Source organism: Scyliorhinus canicula, chromosome 3 (assembly GCF_902713615.1).
Source record: "Scyliorhinus canicula chromosome 3, sScyCan1.1, whole genome shotgun sequence".
In the NCBI taxonomy this organism is placed as follows: domain Eukaryota; kingdom Metazoa; phylum Chordata; class Chondrichthyes; order Carcharhiniformes; family Scyliorhinidae; genus Scyliorhinus; species Scyliorhinus canicula.
In genome coordinates this window covers 44,347,090-44,371,198 of record NC_052148.1, presented here as the reverse complement: position 1 = coordinate 44,371,198, position 24,109 = coordinate 44,347,090, and the positions used below count along the sequence as shown (strand labels likewise).

The following is a 24,109-nucleotide window of genomic DNA, read 5'->3' as shown; positions in this document are numbered from 1 at the left end:
CATTTCTGTCAATGCTACTATGTCATATGCAGAGCAATTTCTGCTTTCAGTTCCCCAATTTGTTTCACTATACTCCGTGCATTTACATAGGTACAATTTAACATGCCCTGGGTCAGCATGGTGGCACAGTGGTTCGCACTGCTGCTCACAGCGCCAGGGACCCGGGTTCAATTCCGGCCTCGGGTGATTGCCCTGGGTCAGCATGGTGGCACAGTGGTTAGCACTGCTGCTCACAGCACCAGGGACTCGGGTTCAATTCCGGCCTCGGGTGTCTGTGTGGAGTTTGCCTTTTCTCCCCATGTCTATGCAGGATTCCTCTGCGCGAAACAATATGGAAAATTGAGGCTGCAGAGGTGTGGATTTTGAGGTGAATGCTGAAGTTATCTTGGACGAAACACATTGCCAGTGAAGAGAAAAAAAATGAGTCCAATAGAACTCTGCTGACCGAGCTCAGGGAGAGATAGTTGGAATTTCTTCGGCACGTAATAAGAAATTTTGGTTTCGAAAGTTTGATGGGATAGATCAATGATAAAAGAGAACAACCAAGAGCCTCGCAAAATGAATGAAAAGACGATCCATAGAATCCCTACGGTGCAGAAGGAGGCCTTTTGGCTCATTGATTCTGCACTGACTTCCTGAAAGAGCACCCTATCTAGGCCCATTCCCTGAAACCCTATCTAACCTGCACATCCCTGGACCCTGACATGCAATTTTACCATGGCTAATCCACCTAACTTGCACATCTTTGGACTGTGGGAGGAAACAACAGCACCCAGAGGAAACCACACAGACCATGGGGAGAATGTGCAAACCCCACACAATCACCCAAGGTCGGAATTGAACCAATGGCCCTGGTCCTGTGAGGCATTAGTGCTAACCACTGTGACGCCCTTATGATATGATCCACGCCTTCAGAGCAAGATTGACATAGACGTCCAGGGTCGCCAATGCCCTTTCAGGGCATGGAGCCCGAGAGAGAGTGTAATTGCACCGCCCTGATCCAGGTTCACTCCCACCAGCCAGGTGCGAGGTGAGGAGGTCCTCCCGTGCAGCTGGGGGCGCTCCAGAGTCACAGCGTCTCTATGGAAACGGCCGATTCCACCAGCCCAACGCTCTCAGCAAACTTCACCATAAAACAATCAAATAAAAAGAAGGAAACCTCACTCCCCCCACGGTGTGTGAGATTAAAATAAAAGAGCAAATCAATAACACATTTCCTCATCTTTTGCCCGTCTTCCTGCCGCGGCATTTTAAATCAAAGCTTCCAGTATCTCGGGGAACAGGCAAATCAACCTCAAACCGTACAAATTGGTGCTGATACTAATCTCCCATTACATTATTATTATTTAAGATTTTAATTACATTAGAATAGAAGCACGTTGCTGGTAAATATCAATTTAATGTGAAAGGGCTTAATCCCTCATCATCGCCAGGTTCAAACGCACCACAAAAAGTAGCTGCCAGCACTTATCATATTCCCATGACAAACTGGGACAGTTCATTCAATAACAAACACACAGATAATCACCGGGGTGAAATCAAACCGCAACCATAATAAAAACGTGTTTTCATTCTCATTTCGGGCCGGCCTCGCCGTAACTTACCGCCTCCCTGGCTTGGTGCGCAGTTTTTAACGTTTGGTAGGACAGTTCCAGAGACATTGTCTTGGTTTCAATACTTTCTTCGCCTTCTTGATGTTTTTACATTAAAACAGTGAGGGGGGCGGGGGGTTAAGGCGGAGATCCAATGGGTCCCTGGCGAGTGATTGACGTGATTATAAACGAATCACATTCTCCTGTTACCTTGTTGGCGATGCCCTATCCAATCAGTGGTGACCATCGGAGTAGGCGGGACTCTAATGATTGACGGTTTGGAGGGTGGGCAATGGGCCTGTTTGAAACTGCAGGCAAAGGGGGCGGGAAAAGCCATTTGAAGCTTCTTATTCGGTGCGTCTGACACAGTTACATTGAACCTCCCGCACAAAACCATGCTATTCAAGCCCAACCAGTCAATGCCTTGCAACCATACTGTACATCAGTCTCCTCAGACCTTACTTCTCCTCAGACCTGACCCATCAGAAGCCAGTGGATGTGGTTTATTTGGACTTTCAAAGGGCTTCGGGCAAAGTCTTGTGTTAAGAGATTAGCGTGTAAAATTAAAGCACATGGGATTAAGGGTAGTGTATTGAGATGGATAGAAAACTGTTTGGCGGACAGGAGACAAAGAGTAGGAATTAATGGGACCTTTTCAAATTGGCAGGCAGTGACGAGTGGGGTACCATAGGGATACGACGGTGCTAGCACCCCAGCTATTCACAGAATAAGTGGTGAGGGAACACAATGTAATGTCTCTGTGGTAGTCACCACTGATGTATATATTGTATACAAAGGATGTCAATGTAGGTGCTTTATGGTAAGGCCCTGTACTACAGGTACGGGGGGGTAGTTCCCTGCCTGCTGACTCACCCAGTAGGCGGAGTATAAATATGTGTTCTCCCCATTCAGCAGCCATTTCGCCAGCTGCTGTAGGAGGCCACACATCTTAGTGTAATAAAGCCACGATTGCATCCAACTCTCGTCTTTGTGTAATTGATCGTGCATCAATTTATTACACTAAGTTTTCAGAAGATGGACCTCCGCATCAAGCCGGATCACCTGCATCTACATCTGCAAGCAGACAATGCCAAAAAGGACTTTGAACATTGGCTAGCCTGTTTTGAAGCGTACATCGGATCTGCGCCAGACCCAATCCCAGAAGCACAGAAGATCCAGATAATTTACACGTGGCTGAGCTCCAATGTCTTTCCACTTATTCAGGACGTGCCGACCTACGCAGAAGCCATGGCGCTACTGAAGGAAAATGACGCTCAGCATCCTAACACACTCTACGCCAGGCGCCTCCTCTCCACACGTCATCAACTTCGTGGTGAGTCAGTGGAAGATTTCTGGCGTGCCCTGGTTCCCCTAGTTAGAGACTGTGACTGTCAGGCCATTTCGGCCATGGAACACTCAAATCTGCTCATGAGAGATGCATTTGTCACGAGCATAGGGTCTGATTACATCCGCCAGTGCCTCTTAGAAGGGGCCACACTCAACCTCGCAGAAATCAAAAAGTTAGCGCTCTCACTCACGGTCGCTTCACGCAACATCCAGGCCTACGCCCACGACTGCGCGGCCCACCCCCCCCTGTGTATCGTGGACTTCGCAGACGGCTGCCCATCGTGAACCCCATCAGCGACCGTGTGAATGTGTCTCTAATTCACTTGTCTCTCAGTCCGGAAGAAATGGTCTCAAACACGTTCGTACTTTAGAATATTCTTTATTGTGATCGGGGCAGCCCTCTAGGTATTCCAAAGAAACACCTCTGAGTGTGCCAAAGTTTTGCCCAAAGCCTCCTATCTTTATATGTTTTTTTAGGGGCTGTCCATTACATTCACTTGAGCTTGCCCTCATTACAAAATCTAGCTTGTTTTTACCAAAGATCTAATACATGATTAACTTGTTATTGCCATATTTTTAATACATGATTTTACAGACATTGAGGTTATCTATTGGCACATAAGTATATAGCAATTTTAGCAAAACAACAGGTGTTAGCCATAATTGCAAGCAGCTCCCACATTTCATATTCCGTCATCCAGCCATCTTCCTTGTTTCTCAAGGCTATTCGGCTTACAGTCATGAGTCGGCTCACGAATTCAATAATAACTCCCTTATTAGTAACTTTCCACTAATGTGTCCCATTAATTCTGGATTGTTCTAGCTATTAACCCTTGCTTCACATTCTCATTCCCCTCTGTGATCATTCCATGATCACACAGCCCTCAGGGACTTATTCTTGAGAGTCTGAGGAATTCCTCCGGGAAATCATCCTTTGGTCCAATGTCCTCATACACATTTCTGGCATCTACTAAATCCTGCTTGTCTAACTGGGAAAGCCGCTGCAGCATCTGTGGCATCACAGAGGTGCCTAAACGATTACAAAAGCATTTAACACAGGTTACAATAATACATAGCAAAAGGCAAATAACAATAAAGATAATAAATCCATGAAACAGATAGGTGGTCCAGGAACTAGACCACAGTCCTCCCCACCAGTCGTTCGAGGAGGACTGGCGGAGCCTCTTTACCCCATCCTTAATGTGGTCCACTAGGTGAGTAATGTTCTCCGAGCTATCAGGGATATAAGTACAGCACTCAGAACCCACTACAGCACACATACCTCCCTCGCTGGCTAACTATGATGCAGATGGTGGCACAGGTTGCAGAAGGTCAGCAACGAGGAAGAGGTAGAGGACGGACAAGAGGAAGAGGCAGGGGAGGTCGAGGGCGAGGGCGTGGTAAGACGGATGGGTGTTTCACGTGCGGAAGCAAGGACCACTGGGCAAGAGACTGCCCAACAAAGAGACAAGAAGGGCCAAGAGACGATGATGACAGTGGTAATTGACAAAGGGGAGGAGAGGACGATGGAGGTATGCCTGAAGGAGAGGGTGAGTCCAAAACCTTGATGCTTTGCAATGAAGAACCGCTTAAGCTAACCTCTTGTACTAACGTTCTTGAAAACTTTACACAGACTATAGAGAGTGTGATGCACGAATCTAAACCGCGAGGCATTTATGTTAAGTATAATGAAGAATTTTATCGACGAATGCCAGTGTACATATTAACTGTGGACAGGGAAAGGCTTACGTTTTTAGTTGACTCTGGTGCGGGAAACTCTGTGATACAGATTAGTCAATTAAAGGCACCGATTAAGACGAGTGGGAGGTACCTGAACTCCATCGGGGCATCTGGCGTCATAGTACAAGAACAATTTACTGCACCCTTAAGGTGTGAGACTAATTATGGAGAAAGGTTTAAATTTGTATTTTTACTCTCTAGGTGTTGCCCGATTAATCTCATAGGACGGGATTTGATAGGAAAATTGGGACTTAGCCTGATCAGCACCCCAGAGGGACTAAGGGTTATGGAAGGAGAGGAAATAGCATTCCAAGGAGTTAAATTTGACGCCAGACCTGTGATGTATATTTATGAATGGAGATTGACTCCAGCAGCAGTGAGTTCAGTAAACCGAGCACTCATGGGAGAAGCACGCGAACGCGTTACCCTATTAACACTGACTTTATGTCCGAGGAGAATCTGCACTGCACCGCACACATTCACTTGGGGGGACCAGATAATTGATATGAGAATGAATGGCTCGGGAAGTTGCAAAAGTCTGAGGTGCTGCTGATACGGGAATTATATTGGGATGAGCATAGGTGCGCTGCAAGTATAGACCTGTCTAGAATACGTCTGAGATCGGGAGTACCACACGCCTTTACAATAGAAGGGTCACACCCCCATGTATCTTTAGCGAAAGGGCGCAATAGACAATGGAAAGATTTGGGACCGTGGGTCCTTAAAAATCTCAAAGTCAATGATTGGACACTGCTTTATGACTGCTGTGTGGTTCAGTACGAGTATGCGAGCTTATAAAAAGAATCTTAACTGGCTATCTCAGGCAGAGAGAGTGGTGAAAATAGTCCCCGCCTCGGACCAGAGCCATCGGGGAACAACCTGGAGTTTTGTACAAATTACTGCCGATGACCCGCGACTGCAGACAGTTCCGGGGAAACTTTGGGCAAAGGGAAAACATGATGTGGGTCTAATACGCGATTGTGAGCCCGTAAAGATTATACCAAAGTCTGATTATATACAATGCAGAACACAGTATCCGCTAAAACCCGCAGCGGTAGAAGGGATCACCCCCGTATTCAATTCACTATTGAAGGCGGGAGTCATAGTACCCTGCGAAAACTCACCAGTGCGTACACCGATTTTCCCTGTAAAAAAGGTGACCCTCCCGGGAGAACCCGAGGGATGGAGGTTTGTACAGGACTTGCAGGCAGTCAATGATGCTGTTATGGCCACAGCCCCTAATGTTCCAAATCCATATACCATTTTGGCACAGATCCCACCCGGGAGCAGGTGGTTCTCCGTAGTAGACCTCGTTAATGCATTCTTTAGCATTCCTGTTCACCCAGACAGTCAGCACTGGTTTGCTTTTTCATTTAAGGGAAGTTCTTATACATTTACAAGGTTATGTCAGGGATATTGTGAATCGCCCACCACCTACAACGAAAAATTAAAAAAGAGTTTGGAGCCACTAATCCTGTCCCCGGGATTAGCCCTCCTACAGTGTGTAGACGATTGTCTAATCGCAGCTCCAACCAAGGAGCAGTGTGAGCAAGACACATTGGCACTATTATGCCACCTAGCTGAGGAAGGACACAAGACAAGCCTTTCAAAATTGCAGTTCGTGCAAGAACAAGTAAAGTTTCTGGGACATTTAATATCAGCACAGGGTAAGACCTTAGAACAAAGCAGAGTGAAAGCAATCCAAGAAATCCCTAAACCCAGGACTAAAAAACAGTTGATGTCCTTCCTGGGGGTGTGCTCATACTGTAGGATGTTTATTCCCAACTATGCCATCCTCGAAGCCCCTCTGAGTGACATAGCCCACGGGAAGGGCTTGCAAGCCCACAGTACACTCAGCTGGACCCCAGAAGCAGAAAAGGCGTTCAGCGACTTGAAATTGGCTTTACAGTCTATACCAACCCTAGGAATTCCCAACCCAGATAAACCTTTTACCCAAACAGTAGATGAAAAACGAGACTGCATGACGTCCGTGCTGTTACAAGAGTACGGAGGGAAACTTCGGCCAGTGGCATATTTCTCTGCTAAATTGGACCCAGTAGCAGCGGGGCTGCCTACTTGCCTGAGAGCAGTCGCAGCTGCCGAAAAAGCAATAGCAGTCTCTAGAGATATCGTGGGATACAGTGAATTAACTTTGTTGGTACCACATGCAGTCTCACTACTTCTCCTAGAGCAAAAAACAGCTCATATGTCTGCGGCAAGGTGGTTAAGATATAACACGGTCCTGCTGGAAATGCCAAACATTACAGTGAAAAGGTGTACCATACTTAACCCCGCCACTCTTCTTCCCAGCGCAGGTGATGGGGAACCACATGGTTGTGTTGCTCTAACTAATGAAGTTTGTAGTCCGTGACCTGACTTGCAGGATATCCCCCTACAAAATCCCGACATGGAACTGGTTGTGGATGGGTCTGCGTTCAGAGATCGAGAAGCGGGCCAGAACTGTGTGGGGTATGCCATAGTCACATCACACAACATACTAAAAGCAGAGCCGCTTCCTAGACACCTCTCTCAAGCTGCGGAACTGATAGCGCTTACAGAAGCACGTAAACTTGCAGAAGGCAAGTCCGTTACTATCTACACAGACAGTAGATATGCCTTTGGGGTGACTCATGATTTCGGAACCTTGTGGAAACATAGGGGATTCTTAACATCAACAGGCAAACCAATCACGCACCATGGGCTGATTTCTGATCTCTTGGACGCAGTCCTCTTACCTGAGTGTATTGCAGTCTGTAAGTGTGATGCACATACAGGGAAAACCGATCCAGTCTCACAGGGAAATGCAAGGGCGGATGCGGCAGCGAAAGTAGCAGCGTGAAAACCTATCAGTGATAATGTAAACATGCCAATGCTAACAGTTCCTATCCCAACAGCGGACATACAAGACCTGCAAACACAAGCCTCACGGGAAGAAAAGAAAGAATGGTCAAAGGCAGGGGGTAAGGTAAAAGAAGGGGTATGGTACGGCCCCAATGATAAGCCACGTCTACCGAGAGCGCTATTTCCTCATTATGCTAAGTTGACACACGGCAAGGACCATGTGTCAAAAGGAGGGATGTTCAAGAGTATCGCTGCACATTGGTACACCAGAGGCTTTACTAGTTACTCCCAGAAATTTTGTGAGCGATGTGTTATTTGTGCTACCAATAATGTGGGGAGAGGAATTAAGATAAGCCCAGGGGCGCACCCAGAACCACTGAGACCCTTCGAGCATATTCAAATGGACTTTATTGAGCTAACCCCAATTTATGGGCAGCATGGTAGCATGGTGGTTAGCATCAATGCTTCACAGCTCCAGGGTCCCAGGTTTGATTCCCGGCTGGGTCACTGTCTGTGTGGAGTCTGCACGTCCTCCCCGTGTGTGCGTGGGTTTCCTCCGGGTGCTCCGGTTTCCTCCCACAGTCCAAAGATGTGCGGGTTAGGTGGATTGGCCATGCTAAATTGCCCATAGTGTCCTAATAGCAAGGTTAAGGGGGGGGTTGTTGGGTTACGGGTATAGGGTGGATACGTGGATTTGAGTAGGGTGATCATTGCTCGGCACAACATCGAGGGCCGAAGGGCCTGTTCTGTGCTGTACTGTTCTATGTATGTTCTATGAAGGGAAGAAATACTGCCTAGTAATGGTTGACATGTTCTCTAAGTGGGTAGAGGTGTTCCCTACAGCCAAACAAGATGCTAGTGCAGTAACCAAGGCCCTGTTAACTGAAATTATTCCACGATGGGGCATCCCAGAGAAAATCAGCAGTGATAATGGCACGCCATTTGTAAACCAGGCTCTTAAGCAGGTAGGAGAATACCTAGGCATTGATCTAAGGCAACATTGTGCATACCATCCAGCGAGTGGAGGAGCGGTAGAAAGGGAAAATGCCACTCTAAAAACTAAGCTAGTAAAGTGTTGCGATGAAATGGGAATACCATGGACGAAAGCCCTGCCCATAGTACTAATGTACATGAGGACTAGGGTCAGAGGTAGAGCCAATTTAAGTCCATTTGAAATATTATTCGGCAGACCACCCAACACTGGAATTGGGCCAAAACCCGTCGCGAGGGCCCTGACTAGCCATTGTGAGGATGAAATGTTACATTACTGTACAAAACTCTCTGCGATTCTATCTCAGGTGCTAGCTCAAGTGAAGGAAGCCCTGCCATAACCGGCTGAGGGGAAGTTGCACGACCTGCAGCCAGGTGACTGGGTAGTGGTGAAAGACTTCAGGAGGAAGAGCTGGAGAGCTGGACGGTGGCTGGGACCATTCCAGGTGCTCCTTGTGACGCAGACAGTGATAAAGGTAGCAGAAAGAGCAACGTGGATTCACGCTAGTCATTGTAAGCGGGTGCCAGAGCCCCAGCTCACACCAGACAAGTCAACATGAAAGGGGTAATGTCGCTTCTCATGATGCTTATGCCTGAACTGGTAATGGGAAAAGTATATTAGGCTGGAGAGGTTACAGTGACATTAACCAGAGGAGAGACAGGCACATTTACGTGTGACCCGTGGCCCTATAACTCTAAATACTTGCGAGATGATAAGTACTTATGCCGAGACCCCTGTGGCCCATACAACTGAAACCTGGTGGTGGCGACCACGGCGAAAGGACTCCCCAAAACTGGTACTCACTTCAGCATAACCAAGACAATCCGAAACACCGCCATGATAACCGTAAGAGCAGTAGAGAAAACAGATGGAGGAGTGTATTGGTGTGCCATAAACAGACCATATTCTGACCTGTTTCAAAGAGTTGTTGTCACAGTTGCAGAACCTCGACCCAGGGTGATGGAAAGCATAGTACCCCAAGACGCTATGACCATGAATCCTCAGGATGAAGATGATTTCAGTGACCTGGATACGTTGGAGCCGAGCGGAGAGGAAGCACGACGGGCATTGAGACGGTGCGGAGACAATAGCACATGTGCCCTAGCCCTCCTACATAAGGAAGATTTGAAGATTAGCGGGAGTTGTTGGATTTGCCATGCAATGACAGGCCGATGGCAAACCAAACCATTGACGGCTGGGACTGCTCAACAAGGTCACACCGATGAAAGCTGGGAAACTGAAAGGGATGGCAATTGCACCTTTCCCCGAAGCATGCTCATGGTATGCTCACGCTGGACAGCTGATCAGGGAAAATAAGACTGTAGTCCCACACCCCAATGCCACATGCTTAGACGCTCATCCTGTAGCCAGTCGAATGGCCTTTGAAGTACCCCTCTATCATGCAGAGACATGTGTGTGTTCAACCCATCAAAGTGGCCCTGAGTTGGGGCGATCCAGCTGTGCTACCAGAATACATGTGGATGTTACAAGGTCCCTGAATTGCACTTCCAAGTGGCCCAATGGCACCGTGCATGCTTTTTCGTGCCCATTTGACCGGTTGACCTCACAGTCAGGACTCATGTGGGCATGCAGCAGAAAAGCGTTCCACCTCTTGCCATCCCAATTCAAATGGACAGGGTGCTGTCACCCCGCAGTTGTGACCACCGGAACTACTGCATACTCATTCCCTGAAAACCAGCCTCATCATCATCATCAACGTCAGCGGAGGAGTTCACAAGGAGTCCCTCAGCACTTCCAAGGCTACAAACTTGCTGACATTTGGACTGATCCGGGCGCCAGTATAGGATGGTCACTGTTCCTCGGCGGAGGCACAGCAGCAGCCCTCAACAAGATCAATGGGTTGGCGTGGTCAGTTCTGAAGCTGGCCAACGAGACTGAAGCAGCCCTGACTATGGTAGATGGAGAGATGACAGCAATTAGGACCGCCGTGATCCAACACAGGCTGGTCCTGGACATCCTGTTAGCAGAAAGAGGGGGTGTCTGCAAATTGCTTAACATGTCCTGCTGTTTTTACATACCTGATGCGCATGAGAACATAACCAATGTCATTAAGCACATGCGAGAGGCTATTCGAGTACCCCCAGCAGCCGATGACTCCTGGTTTGCATGGTTCACCGGGTTATGGGGAGGCTGGGAGTACTGGATAATACATGTGATAATACCAATCGTAATCATGTTCATGTTTTTGTTGTGTATAGGACTGAAAAATACCTGCCAACTACACCCATTTCAGAACAGAAGGGAGGCAAACCAGAGCAACCTGCGATCCTGCTGACCGCGCCAAGTTGAAGGACCTTAGGATTGCGAAGTTTATTCAATTCAGGGTTACCGGTTGTTCTTGTACATTGCTGAAACTCAGTAGAAATTCAAGTTAAAAACTTGTCAGGTGCAAATAAGAATTAAAATAAAAATAAAAATCAGCTGCTAAAGCTGCAGCTTCATCAACCTCTTTAATTGTTCCCAGTGGGGCTAATCAGGCTTTAAACCAGGTACCTGCAGTACGGACGAAGGGCATGCCAGAGATAGCTGAAGTTCAAAATTTACAGAGGGACGCCTCTGATTCTGAGCGAGCACTATGAAAGTCAATGAGGTGTTCGCACTCCTTGACACGAGACCTCTGGCTGACTCCAGTTGGTCAAGTTTGTATTCCGAATTCTTTATTGCCGTTACTTGTTGATTATTTGCATTCTTGTACCCATCTTGGCAAGGAGGGAGTGGTACAGCTACTCCTAAAAACCTGGTGAATACAGCAGCGCAAACGCGGCTGGATCGATGCGCCATTTGCATGAAACATAATAAGAGTAAAGGTATTAAATGCCCTCCAGGAACCACCCCCTTGCCAGATGATCCTTTTGCTTGTATACAGCTTGATTTTATCGAATTGCCAAAAGCACAGTGCTATAAATATTGTTTAGTAATAATCGATGTGTTTAGTAAATGGATTGAAGCCTTCCCCACCACTAATTGTACGGCACATACAGTAGTGAAGTTGTTGTTAACGGAAGTCACTCCTCGTTTTGGGGTACCCAAAATGGTGAGCTCAGACAATGGACCACATTTTGTAGCTCAGATCAATACTGAATTGTGCAAAGCACTTGTAATTAAACAGCAACTGCACTGCGCGTATCACCCGCAGGCAGCAGGAATTCTGGAAAGAGCCAACGGGACTTTAAAAGAAAAATTATCTAAATTAACTGAAGAAACTGGGTTAAATTGGCTAAAAGTATAACCCTTGGCACTGTTTCACATGCGAGTGACTCCCTATTCGCGGACCGGACTGTCAGCTGCAGAGATAGTCTATGGTCGGCCAATGAGGACTCCCTGGGATGCCCATGAAAAACCCCTAGAGGGAGTAGACCTCCATGTGATGGGGGAACAAATGCAGAACTATTTGATGCAATTAACACTTTCTTTGAAGTTTCTCCACTCACAGGTAAAACAGGCACATCTCCCAGTAACGACAGGGACAGCCGTCCCTCGATATCCAGTGGTCAAACCCAGAGACCTCGTGTTGGAAAAAAACTGGGACAGAAAGAAACTAGGACAACGCTGGAGCGGACCATTCCTCGTACTACTGACGACGCCAACTTTGGTCAAACATGAAGGACGTTCAAGTTGGATACATCTATCCGATTGCAAGAAGATAGTCTCCAACCCAGACGAGAACACAGGATGAAGATCTTCAGTATAATTTTTGGACTTTCTGGACTACTTAGCCTTAATGGCCACTCGGTAGTAAAAAGACGAACTAAACGAGACCTGCCTTCCAATACCTATTTACATATGTCATATCTTTACGCCGAAAAATTGAATATTAGCAAGTGTTGGGTTTGTACCCATATCCCCGTCCCTTCAAGGGAAGGAATACCTCTCCAATCCCTCCCCTTTCATACCGCAGAAACAGTTGAATGGATTTTACGACAAAATCAAACAGGCATCAGGGGAGATAGGGGGAATATGAAAATATGGAGATCTGCTGGCTATGACATGACTAAATTTTCAGCTTCGTATCAACCTACCTATAATCATGCCCTGACTCCACCCTCCCTCACTGTCCACTCGTATAATGTTCAAGGTTCCATATGTTTTAATAAATCAGGGAAAGGAAAGTTAATGGGGCAAAGTAGATGCAACCTACCAATACAATCCCCTGGATGACATCAGCTGATGATTTTACAGCCTACAATGGAACCTATTTTATTTGCGGCACTAAAGCATATACGTGGCTCCCCATTAATTGGACAGGGTCCTGCTTTTTGGGATATGTCGTACCCCAAATGCGTCACCTACCCACCCTTAAGCACTCCCCCTCGCGAGCAAAAAGAACAATTTCTAAAATGGAACAGTTCCTTATGATGGCCTTTCCCTTGTATGGAACAGGCAAGGCTTCCAATGAACTGATCTACATGGCTTCAGCATTGGAACATCTGGCAAACGTAATGGCAACAGAAGCCAGGGACACTGGACAGGCACTGGCCGAGGTCTCAGCTGAGCTAGTGACTGTCCGGACCGTGGCATTACAAAATCGACTGGCTTTGGATTATCTGTTAGCCTCGCAGGGAGGAACGTGCGCTATCATAGGCCAAGAGTGCTGTACTTACATTCCAGATGGCTCTGAAAATATCACTAACCTGGCCGACCATATTAAGAGACAGGCTGCTCAAATTCAAGAAATTGGCAGTGAATTTCACGACTATAACCCGCCGGGTTGGCTAGGGTGGTTGGGTCATGGATTATTTGACTGGATCTTTAAGGCCTTTATTCTACTGCTACTAATGCTACTAGGGATAGGATTGCTTGCCTGCTTGTGTTAATGCATTTTCAAACGAATCATGGATATACCTATTTAGCTGGTTGTCATGATATGACAAAAGGGGGGAGTGCGGTATTGTGTGAAGCAAATAATGGCATGATGGGAAAACTAGTCAAGTCTTCTTGGTACAATTGAATTTAAACCTAAGGCACAGATACAAAATACACAGATACAGCCGAGGTCAACATGACCTGAGAACTGGGTGACTCTGAAATTCTAGATAATGCTTGTTCGTCATGAACCTAGAAGCAGTCTCAATAAATACCAAGCTGAAAAGCTGTCTCTTCCTGTTCGTAAACAAATTTGTCCCTTTCTTAAAACAAAGACAAGATAATGATATGAAACTCCATTCCCCTAAAGGTCAGCAAGGTGACGCCATTGTAACGATTATTACTTATGTTTTACTTTTGATCAAATTCCTGACCAAGTTGTATTCATCTTATCTTGATCCTATAATGTATAAAAATCGACTTATTCTTCTGTAATATCGCAGACTTGGGACGGACTCAGCAGTTTGTAATTGACTGCCTTCCGACTTCAAATCTCAGCCATACTGCTAGCAGTCAGTTCTAATTTGTAAATAAAGTTCAGTTTTGCTTACCTAATGAATGCTGTTTGAATTTCTCTATCACAGTCCCGAAGCGGGGAAAATATTGAATACGAGTTTTATTTGGAGTTCATTGGTTACAACTTGAAAATCATTTAAAAGGTAGTTTGTAGACAATTTGATTTTCTTCAAAGAATCACAGGAATTATCTTCTGAGACAATAGCCCGAACACAACTTTAAAAGTCAAAGTCTGAAGTCAAAGTCTGAAAATGAAATATGAATACAGAACTCTTTTCTAATTCTCTTCCTTTCCTTTCTGTCTCTCTCTCTCTTTCTCTTTCACTCTATGTCTCTCCCTTTTCCTTTCTCTCTGGCTCTTTTTCTTTCTCCTCCAAATGGTGGCCAAATCGTCCATGGATATACTATTTCATATCTGTCTTAAGCGACCCGATCACACCCCAATATAATCCTAATTGGTTTGGGTTAGACTCAAACACATTTGATTTGATAACAAGCTGTCCATCTTCACTATGTAAAGAATGTGATATTGTGCTTTATCAAAACCAGCAAAAACTGGTCTAATGCTGACCTACCTATTGCCACAATGGAGACCTCATGCTGACCTCACTGCTGCAACAATGGAGACCTTATGTTATCTCATCATACCATGCTAGGCATAATTCCGAAAATATAATTCAAACTGTCTTTTATAAGATTGTTTCAATGAGAATGTTTGAATCAAATATATATATTATATTTGATTCGATGTTTTAACTGTCCATTTATTAAAAACAAGGCAACACAGTCTAAAATGTTTCAGCTAGTATAATCGTGGGATGTAATTCACCCTAATCTCAAACGGCGTGAGAATCGTGCAATCCTTCATTCTTATTCCTCGTTGCCATGGATTCAACCCTTGTCCTTGGAAAAATGTAATGTTCTTATCAGACTTCTGTGTTTTGCAAACTCATGACTGAGTTTGGAAATTATATGTTTCTTTCATTTTAAATCTGGGAATTAATATTTATGCTTTAAGCTTTTTACCTATATTAAGTGTATTTAAAATACCTGGCTACTACAGTCGGCCCTTTGATAAATCTACAAGGACCATGCACCTGTGCAAGGTTAGAGAGAGTAACTGCAAAACTGATATGCCAGCTGTATGAAGGACGAGATAGTAAAGCCAGGAGAAAAACAACTCCTTATAAGGAATGGAGAAATACTAGTAAGAAGCAAAGCCAGCCATTGTTTACCTGAATGCCTGTGTTTAACCTGCTTATCTTTTGAATGTATAAAGACTGAAGGTTGCTGTGCTCGGGGCACCTTCCTCTCTCTCCTATGGTTAGAGGAATGCGTCCTCTGCAGAGTAAGAAATAAACGACTTGCTCATATCCATGACTGATTGTTTCTGAGTTTTCCTTTTTCCCACCACAGGCATCAGTGACTAATATTATTCAAACAGTAAGGAACTGTTTAAATGAGATGAAGGTGATGACCCACAGATCCAAGACTATCCAAAACCTACTTCTTCCTCCACACCTGCCACACCATACCTAACTTCCCAAGATTTAATGCAAGATTTAAAGTTTTTTTTCAATTATTCATGCAGCACTCTTAACAAAATGGATGAATTGAGAACACAAATAGAAATGAATGGGTGTGAGGCACAACAGAAATTCATCTCATGGAGGAGGAAACATGCGAAGGGGAGGACAAGGCATCCATGGCTGCCGAGGGATGTGAAGGACAGCATAAAAGCAAAAGAAAAAGCATACAAAGTGGTGAGGATTAGTGGGAAGCCAGAGGATTGGGAAGTTGGGAAGCCTTTAAAAGCAAGCAGAGGACAACTAAAAAAGCAATAAAGTGGGAGAAGATGAAATATGAGTGCAAGCTAGTTAGTAATATAAAGGAAGATAGGAAGAGTTTTTTCAATATATAAAAGTTAAGAGAGAGGCAAAAATAGTATTGAACCACTGGAAAAAGTGGCTGGAGAAGTAATAATAGGAAACAAAGAAATGGCAGAGGAACTGAATAGTTACTTTACATCAGTCTTCATTGTGAAAGACTCCAGTGGATGCCAGAGCTCCAGGAGAATCAGGGAGCAGAGGTGAGTGCAGTGACCATCACTAAGGAGAAGGTTCTGGGGAAACTGAAAGGTCTGAAGGTGGATAAATCACTTGAACTGGATGGACTACACCCCAGGGTCCTAAAAGAGATAGCTGAGGAGATTCTGGAGGCATTGGTGGCGATCTTTCAGGAATTGCTGCAGGCAGGAAAGGTCCCAGAGGACAGGAAAATGGCTAATGTAACACTCATGTTTAAGAAGGGAGGGAGGCAGAAGACGGGAAATTATAGGCCGGTTAGCCTGACTTCAGTCACTGGTAAGATTTTAGGGTCCATTATTAAAGATGAAATCGTGGAGGACTTGGAAGTGCATGATAAAATAGGACTGAGTCAGCACGGCTTTGTCAAAGGGAGATCATGTCTGACAAATCTGTTAGAGTCTTTGAGGAAGTAACAAGGAAGTTAGACAAAGGAGAACCAGTAGACGTGATTTATTTAGATTTCCAGAAGGCCTTTGACAAGGTGCCTCATAGGAGACTGTTCAATAAGTTAAAAGCCTATGGTGTTAAAGGTAAAATCCTGGCATGGATAGAGGATGGCTGACTGGCAGAAGGTAGAGAGTGGGGATAAAGGGGTCCTTTTCAGGATGGCAGCTGGTGACTAGTGGTGTGCCTCAGGGGTCGGTGCTGAGACACCAACTTTTCACAATATACATTAATTCAGGCATTGTTGCTAAGTTTTCAGATGATACAAAGATCTATAGGGGGACAGGTAGTATCGAGGAAGCAGGCGGGCTTCAGAAGGACTTGGACAGGCTAAGATAGTGGGCAAAGAAGTTGCAGATGGAATACAATGTGAAAAAGTGTGAGGTTATGCACTTTGGAAGGAGAAATGGAGGCATAGACTATTTTTTAAATGGGAGATGCTTAGGAAATCAAAAGCACAAAGGGACTTGGGACTCCTTGTTCATGATTCTCTGAAGGTTCAGTCGGCAGTTAGGAAGGCAAATGCAATGTTAGCATTCACGATGAGAGAGCTAGAATACAAGGTCAGGGATATACAGGCTATATAAGGCCCTGGTCAGACCCCATTTGGAGTATTGTGAGCAGCTTTGGTCCCCGTATCTAAGGAAGGATGTGCTGGCCTTGGAAAGGGTACAGAGAAGGTTCACAAGAATAATCCCTGGAATGAAGAGCTTGTCGTATGAGGAACGGTTGAGGACTCTGGGTCTGTACTCGTTGGAGTTTACAAGGATGAGGGAGGATCTTATCGAAACTTACAGAATACTGTGAGGCCTGGATAGAGTTGATGTAGAGAGGATGTTTCCACTTGTAGGAAAAACTAGAAGCAGAGGACATAATTTCAGACTAAAGGGATGATCCTTTAAAACAGATGAGGAGGAATTACTTCAGCCAGAGGGTAGTGAATCTGTGGAACTCTTTGCCACAGAAGGCTTTGGAGGCCAAATCACTGAGTGTCTTTGAGACAGAAATAGATAGGTTCTTGATTAATAAGGAGATCTGGGGTTATGGGGAGAAGGCAGGAGAATGGGGATGAGAAAAATATCAGCCATGATTGAATGTCGGAGCAGATTCGACGGGCCGAGTGGTCTAATTCTCTTCCTATGTCTTATGGTCTTACAATGATAGCAATTAACAGACACATTGTTGACAAGACTGGGAACTAAACTGAATATTCAAGGGCATTTGACAATTTGAAAGGATCGGAAGAAAGGAAAGGAGTTGGGGTAGTTTGTTAAAAAATAATGAGATCAATACAGTAGTGAGATATGATCAAAACTCGGAAGATAAAGATGTAGAATCAGTTTTGGTGGAGATATGAAATATAAAGGGAAAGAAGTTACTGGTGGGACAGTGCAACAAGAAAAATTGGGGGCTTGTAACAAAGCTATTGCAATAATCAAGGATGATTTTAATCTTCATATAGATTAGACCAGGGGTGGGCAAACTTTTCCATGCAAGGGCCACATTCAGAAATTCACAATTTTAAAGGGCCGCATAGTATATTAAGTAAAATAATTACTTCACCCGGTTATGATTCTATATGCCTCATATAGAATACAGAACATAGAACAGTACAGCACAGAACAGGCCCTTCGGCCCTCGATGTTGTGCCGAGCAATGATCACCCTACTCAAGTCAACGTATCCACCCTATACCAGTAAGTAACCCAACAGCCCCCCCCCCCCCCCCCCCCCCATTAACCTTAAAAAAAAATATTTAAAAATGTGTTTTTTTTAAATGACTTGGTGGGCCGCATAAAGACCTTTGGCGGGCCGCATGCGGCCCGCGGGCCGTAGTTTGCCCACCCCTGGATTAGACAATTCCTATTGGCAAATGTAGTCTTTAGGACAAGTTCATAGAGTGTATTTGGGACAATTTATGAGAACAATATCTAACAGGAAACAGAGCTGGTAAGCTGTATAATCAAGCAAGATTAATTAGATCTAATAGGAAATGATCTTCTCGGGAAGAGTGATCACAACATGTTAGAATTTCGCATTCAGTTTGCATAAGAGAATTGGGCTGAAGATTAGTGTCTCAAACTTAAGTAAAAGCAATTACAAAGATATTAGGGCAGATTTCGCAAGAGTGGAATGGGAAAATACATTAAAAGACAAGAGAGTAGATAAATCATGATAGACATTGAAGGATATATTTCATAATTCTCAACTAAAATATATTTTATTGAGAAATAAATATTCTACAGGAAGCCACCTTCTGTGTTTAATAAGAATGCTAAGAACGTTATCAAATTGAAAGAGAAGGCATACAATGCTGTAAAGATTAGTTGTAGGCCAGAGATTTTAGAAACCAGTAAAGAATAACAAAAAAGGCGGGCAGCCCACGGTGGCCTAGTGGTTAGCACAACCGCCTCACGGCGCTGAGGTCCCAGGTTCGATCCCGGCTCTGGGTCACTGTCCGTGTGGAGTTTGCACATTCTCCCCGTGTCTGCGTGGGTTTCGCCCCCACAACCCAAAAATGTGCAGAGTAGGTGGATTGGCCACGCTAAATTGCCCCTTAATTGGAAAAAATAATTGGGTAATTTAAATTTATAAAAAAAAAGAATAACAAAAAAGAGGGAGAAATTAGAATACAAAACTATATTTATATAAAACATAAATAAGTATAATAAAATATGTAATATATAAAATAAAGATAAAATATAATAAATAATATAAAAACAGACAGGAACAGCGTCTACAAGTATGTAAAGAGGAATAAAGCCCTTAGATAATAAGACTGGGGAATTAATAATAGGAAATAAGGAAACAGAAGAGACTTTGAACAAGCATTTTCAATTTGTTTTCATAGTAGAAGCCACTAAATACATCCAAAGAATAGTAGAAAATCAAGAGGTAAATGTGAGGAAGGAACTTAAAACAATCACAATCGCTAGAGGAAAGGAACAAGGAAAGGAACAAGAAAACTAATAAGTTGAAAGGCTGGCAAGTCTTCTGGATCCAATGGTCTGCATCCGGTGACTAGTGGTGTGCCTCAGGGGTTGGTGTTGGAACCACAAATTTTTAAGACCGCAATGGTCTTAGAGGAAGTGGCTACAGAGATAGTGGATGCATTGATTGCAATCTTCCAAAATTGTCTGTGTTTTGGAAAGGTTCCAGCAAATTATAAAACTACAAATCAAGAAAGAAGAGGGGGGGGGGGGGACAGGAAATTCTAGGCCAGTTAGCCTACCATCTATCATTGGCAAAGTGCTGGAATCTATTACAAAGGAAGTCGCAGCAGGATATTTAGAAAATCACAATATAGTCAAGAATAGTTAACATGGTTTGATGAAAGGAAAGTGTTTAACAAATGACTTAAAGTTTTTGAGGATGTAACAAGCAGCATGGATAAAGGGGAACCAGTAGATGGAGTGTACTTGGATTTCCAAAAGACACTTAATAAGATCCACATAAAATGTTACTGCACAAGATACGATTTCATGGCTTTGGGGGTAATATATTAGTATGGATGAAGGATTGGCTAACTAATATGAAACAAAGACTCAGGATAAATGCTCATTTTGAAGTTGGCACCAAAAAGTCCTACTGAATAGTGGGTTTCCACAGGGATCAGTGCTGGAGCCTCAACGATTTACAATCTATATTAATGACTTGGGTGAAAGGACAGAATGTATTTTTGGCAAATTTTCAGATGTTACAATGAGAGATGGAAAGGAAGTTGTGAGAAGGACACAATGATTCTGCACATAGATACAGGTGGGTTGTGTGAGTGGGCAAAAATGTGGCAGGGAGAGAATAATGTGGAAAAATGTGAGGTTATCTATTTTGGATGGAAGAACAGAAAAACAGAACATTATTTAAATCCAAAAAGACTACAGAATGCTGTGGTACAGAAAGATCTGCGTTTGTATAAGAAAATTGGGCCTAAAATTAGTGTCTCAAACTTAAGTAAAAGCAATTACAAAGATATTAGGGCAGAGTTCGCTAGAGTGGAATGGGAGAATACATTAAAAGACAAGAGAGTAGATAAGTCATGATAGACATTTAAGGAAATATTTCATAACTCTCAACAAAAATATATTTCATTGAGAAAGAAATATTCGACATTCTTTACATGAATTGCAAAATGTTAGAATGCAGGTACAGCAAATAATTAGGAATTAGTCATGATCTTATTGAAACATATATAATAATCTTTATTGTCACAAGTAGGCTTACATTAACACTGCAATGAAGTTACTGTGAAAAATATATGATTGTGAGAGGGTTTTACAAGGCACATGCTGAGAGAATGTGTCCCCTGATGTGGAAATCTAGAACTGGGGGTCACAGTATCAAAATAAAGGATGAGAAGGAATTTATTTTTCTTATTCTTTCACAGGGTGTTCGTGTCCCTACCTTGGCCAACCCTTGTTCGCCATTCCTATTTGCCCCTGAGAAGGCGGTGGTAAGCTGCCTTCTTGTACTGCTGTAATCCATGTGGTGTAGGTACACCCACAGTTAGAAAAGGAGTTTCACATTTTGACCCAGTTATAGTTCCAGGTCTGGATATTGTGCGGCTTGGAGGGGAACTTTCAGATCGTGGAGTTCCCATACGTCTGTGACCCTTTTTCGTTTAGGTGGTAGAGGTTATGGGTTGAGAAGGTCCTGTTCAAGGAGCCTTGGATTTGTTACAGTGCATCTTGCGCATGGTACACACAGTGTTGCCACTCTGCATGGGGCATGGAGGGAGTGAATGTTTCTGTATGCAATGCCAATCAAGCAGGATGCTTTATCTTGGATGGCATTGAGCTTCTTGGGTGTTGTTAGAGCTGCACTCATCCAGACAAGTGGAGAGTATTCCATCACACTCCTGACTTGTGCCTTTAGATGGCAGACAGATGTTGGGAAGTCAGGAAGTGAATTACTCACCTCAGAATTTCCAGCCTCTTCCCCCAGTGAGTTGATAACCTTTGCATTTTTCAACCCAGAGACCTATGGAGGCTGGATCATTAGATATATTCAAGGTTGAGTGAGACAAATTTTTGATCTCCAAGGGAATTGATGGTTATGTGGTCCCACAGCAAAGCGGAGTTGAGTACGCAACCAGATGAGAAACAATCTTATTGAACTACAGGGATATCCAACTAGTCCCATTATTCATTGTTCTTCCCCATAGTCCTGTACAGCTTGTTCTTCAAGTATTTATCAAATTATTTTTAGAATGAGGTGCCATCTTTCAGATGTGACATTAAACCAAGGCCCCATCTGCTCTTTAAGGTGGATGCAAAAAGATGGCACTATTGAAAATACATTTTTTGCAATTTTTGTATTTATGATACCTAGTTTTGAAGTTTAAAATAAGTAGATCATGCCTTTCTGATAAAAACCTACTTTATTATCGGTAATAAAGGTTTAAGGGAAGAAATTATTTAGTGACATTATACTATTAAAAATCATCACTATCCTGTCAAATATCCAGGTTTGAGGTGACAAGTGTCAAGTAACAATTGCAGCACACAAGTGCCAGGCAATAACCATCTCCAACAGGAGACCATTTGCAATATCAGACAGCATCTCAGATAGTGAAGGTATGGAGTTCGTGGTGGGGGCCAAAGGTGATGGCTTCAATATTCCTCATGTATAGCTGGAAGATACCATGATCCATGAACAGATGCCAGATGAGAACTCTGATAACATAAAGGGTGTTGAGAGTTCAGGAGAGATGGTGGATAGGGTAAATTTGACTATTATCAGCATAAATGTGGATGCTGATTCTCCTGCTTTAGATGGATTTCCTGCTCCAAGATCATTGAGCTACCAAAGAGGAATGTAGTTTCCTCTAGCAACTTTCCAAACAAATGTAAATTAACTTCACTACAGAAACAACTTTGGACCATGCCAACAATTTCAAGTTTTGTTGCAATTTTAAATCATGCCTCCATCATCTGATTCAACATGATTAAGGTCACAGGAAGCACAAACGCATATTAGATATACATGTGTAATAATGTGAAAACCAAAAGGGGCATGTATGAGATCATGGTGTTCGGAATTCAAAGGTAGTTTTAAGGGATTTGTAATTGTGAACATTAAAAATAAGGTATAGAGTTTTAAATGTGTTTAATTTTATGTTTCTGTGACTGGAAGGGTAAAATATTTGTTAGATTCATACTGGACAAAGGTGTTTGTATGTGTGGGGGTTAGTTTCAATTCCAACTGTAATTCTATTGTGCTTAGTGTAGGTTGTAACATGAAGAATAAACAGAACTAGCAGGGGTTGCTTCGAAACTGGAGGCCCTTGTAAGGATAAAAAATACTTTTAAGTTTTAGTTTTAGCTGAATTTGTTAGCAGTTGGAGACAGGACTTTGTGGAGTGGATATCTCTCAAATCTGCTAGGAGAAGGATTGGACAGGGTGGGAGCTGAAAAGAGGCAGGCTTCCTAAAGTATAAGTTACAGCCCAGATAACCAGGGAATTAGGACAGAAATAATATTTAAGACAACTGGAGTTAAACGAACAGAGACCAAGGAATTGTTCAGAAGAATTCAAGGAAGAGTAAACAAAGTGCTCTGAGTTAAAGGGACAATTGCAGTAATCAGATTTAAAGTGGGAAAGCAGCTTTGAAAGGTAAATCAAATGTCTGATGCTACTTCAATACAGTCTGGGAATCAAGAGTTAAAGAAATTGCGAGCTATTTGCATAGCAGTCAAGACAAATAAATCCTATGGGATTGGTTTTAAATCCTGGACTGGATGTACTGTTAAATGTGGACCAGAAGCTTTGTTTAAAAGTGGCATTTGGAAAACCTGGCCTGGATTTCAGAGTGCAAACTGCTAAACTTTAGCAGTTTAGTGGTTCTCAACCGGGGTCCACATGGGGGTCCATGTAACATTACTGGGGGTCCACACAAAAAAAAACGAATTGGGGGTCCACGGTGATATTTTAGTGGTCCATAGAGCAATTCTACTTCAGAACAATTGTTATTACTGAGAATCAAGTAGAAGAAAAAAATGTTTGTTTTCATGATGAATATTCACCTTTCTCTCTCTCTCTCTCTCTCGCACTGACAAAAGTCAAAGAGAGATTATAATCTATCTAATTTACCTTGAGGGCTGAAGGGGCTCAGAACCAAAAAGGTGCATTTGCTGTGTTTATTTTTGTGGTACTGTATTCTGAGAAAAAAAAATCCATACCGGTTGATGACAAATGGGTTTATTGTGCTTTAATGACAGTTGTTGTTGAAGATTGCCCGGGCTATTGTCCCCTAGGAACAGCCCGGAGGACCTTTAATGACAGAAGCAGCTTATTAAATACCCACGGTTGACCTGACGCTTATGCCACGTTTCTCCTTGACAAGTTTAATGAATGATTTAACACAGTAATCACTAGAAACTGTGTATATTTGGTATGAATTGGTTATTTTTAGAGTAATTTTAGAGTAGATGGACTTTAGGATTAGTTTACCACGCATATAAGAAGCTTTTTTTTCTGTGGAATGGCTATGGGGGTCCACAAAAAAAAATTAAGAGGAAAAGGGGTCCATGGGTTAAAAAAGGTTTAGCAGCTAAAGGATAGCAGAATGATGAGAGAGGATTTTAAAGTGTGTTTTTGGGATTGGAGTTTTGAACTCTCACATGACAACCATTTGAGAGGATTCTGAGGAGAAACCCACAAAAACTAACT

The 24,109-nt window shown here is 43.5% G+C and overlaps 1 protein-coding gene across 2 annotated transcripts in view; it reads right to left on the bottom strand.

Annotated features, from left to right (window-relative positions):
• The window catches only part of katnal2 (katanin p60 subunit A-like 2), a 138,217-nt gene extending 136,448 nt beyond the window's left edge, over positions 1-1,769 (bottom strand). The window contains exon 1 of one of the 2 annotated variants that reach the window (XM_038790472.1): positions 1,605-1,769. In XM_038790472.1, the coding sequence (XP_038646400.1) occupies positions 1,605-1,661 (57 nt within the window). In that variant the 5' untranslated portion in view covers positions 1,662-1,769. The remainder of the gene's footprint in view (positions 1-1,604) is intronic. The other variant, XM_038790471.1, reaches the window with a different exon arrangement.
• Positions 1,770-24,109: the final 22,340 nt, after the last annotated feature.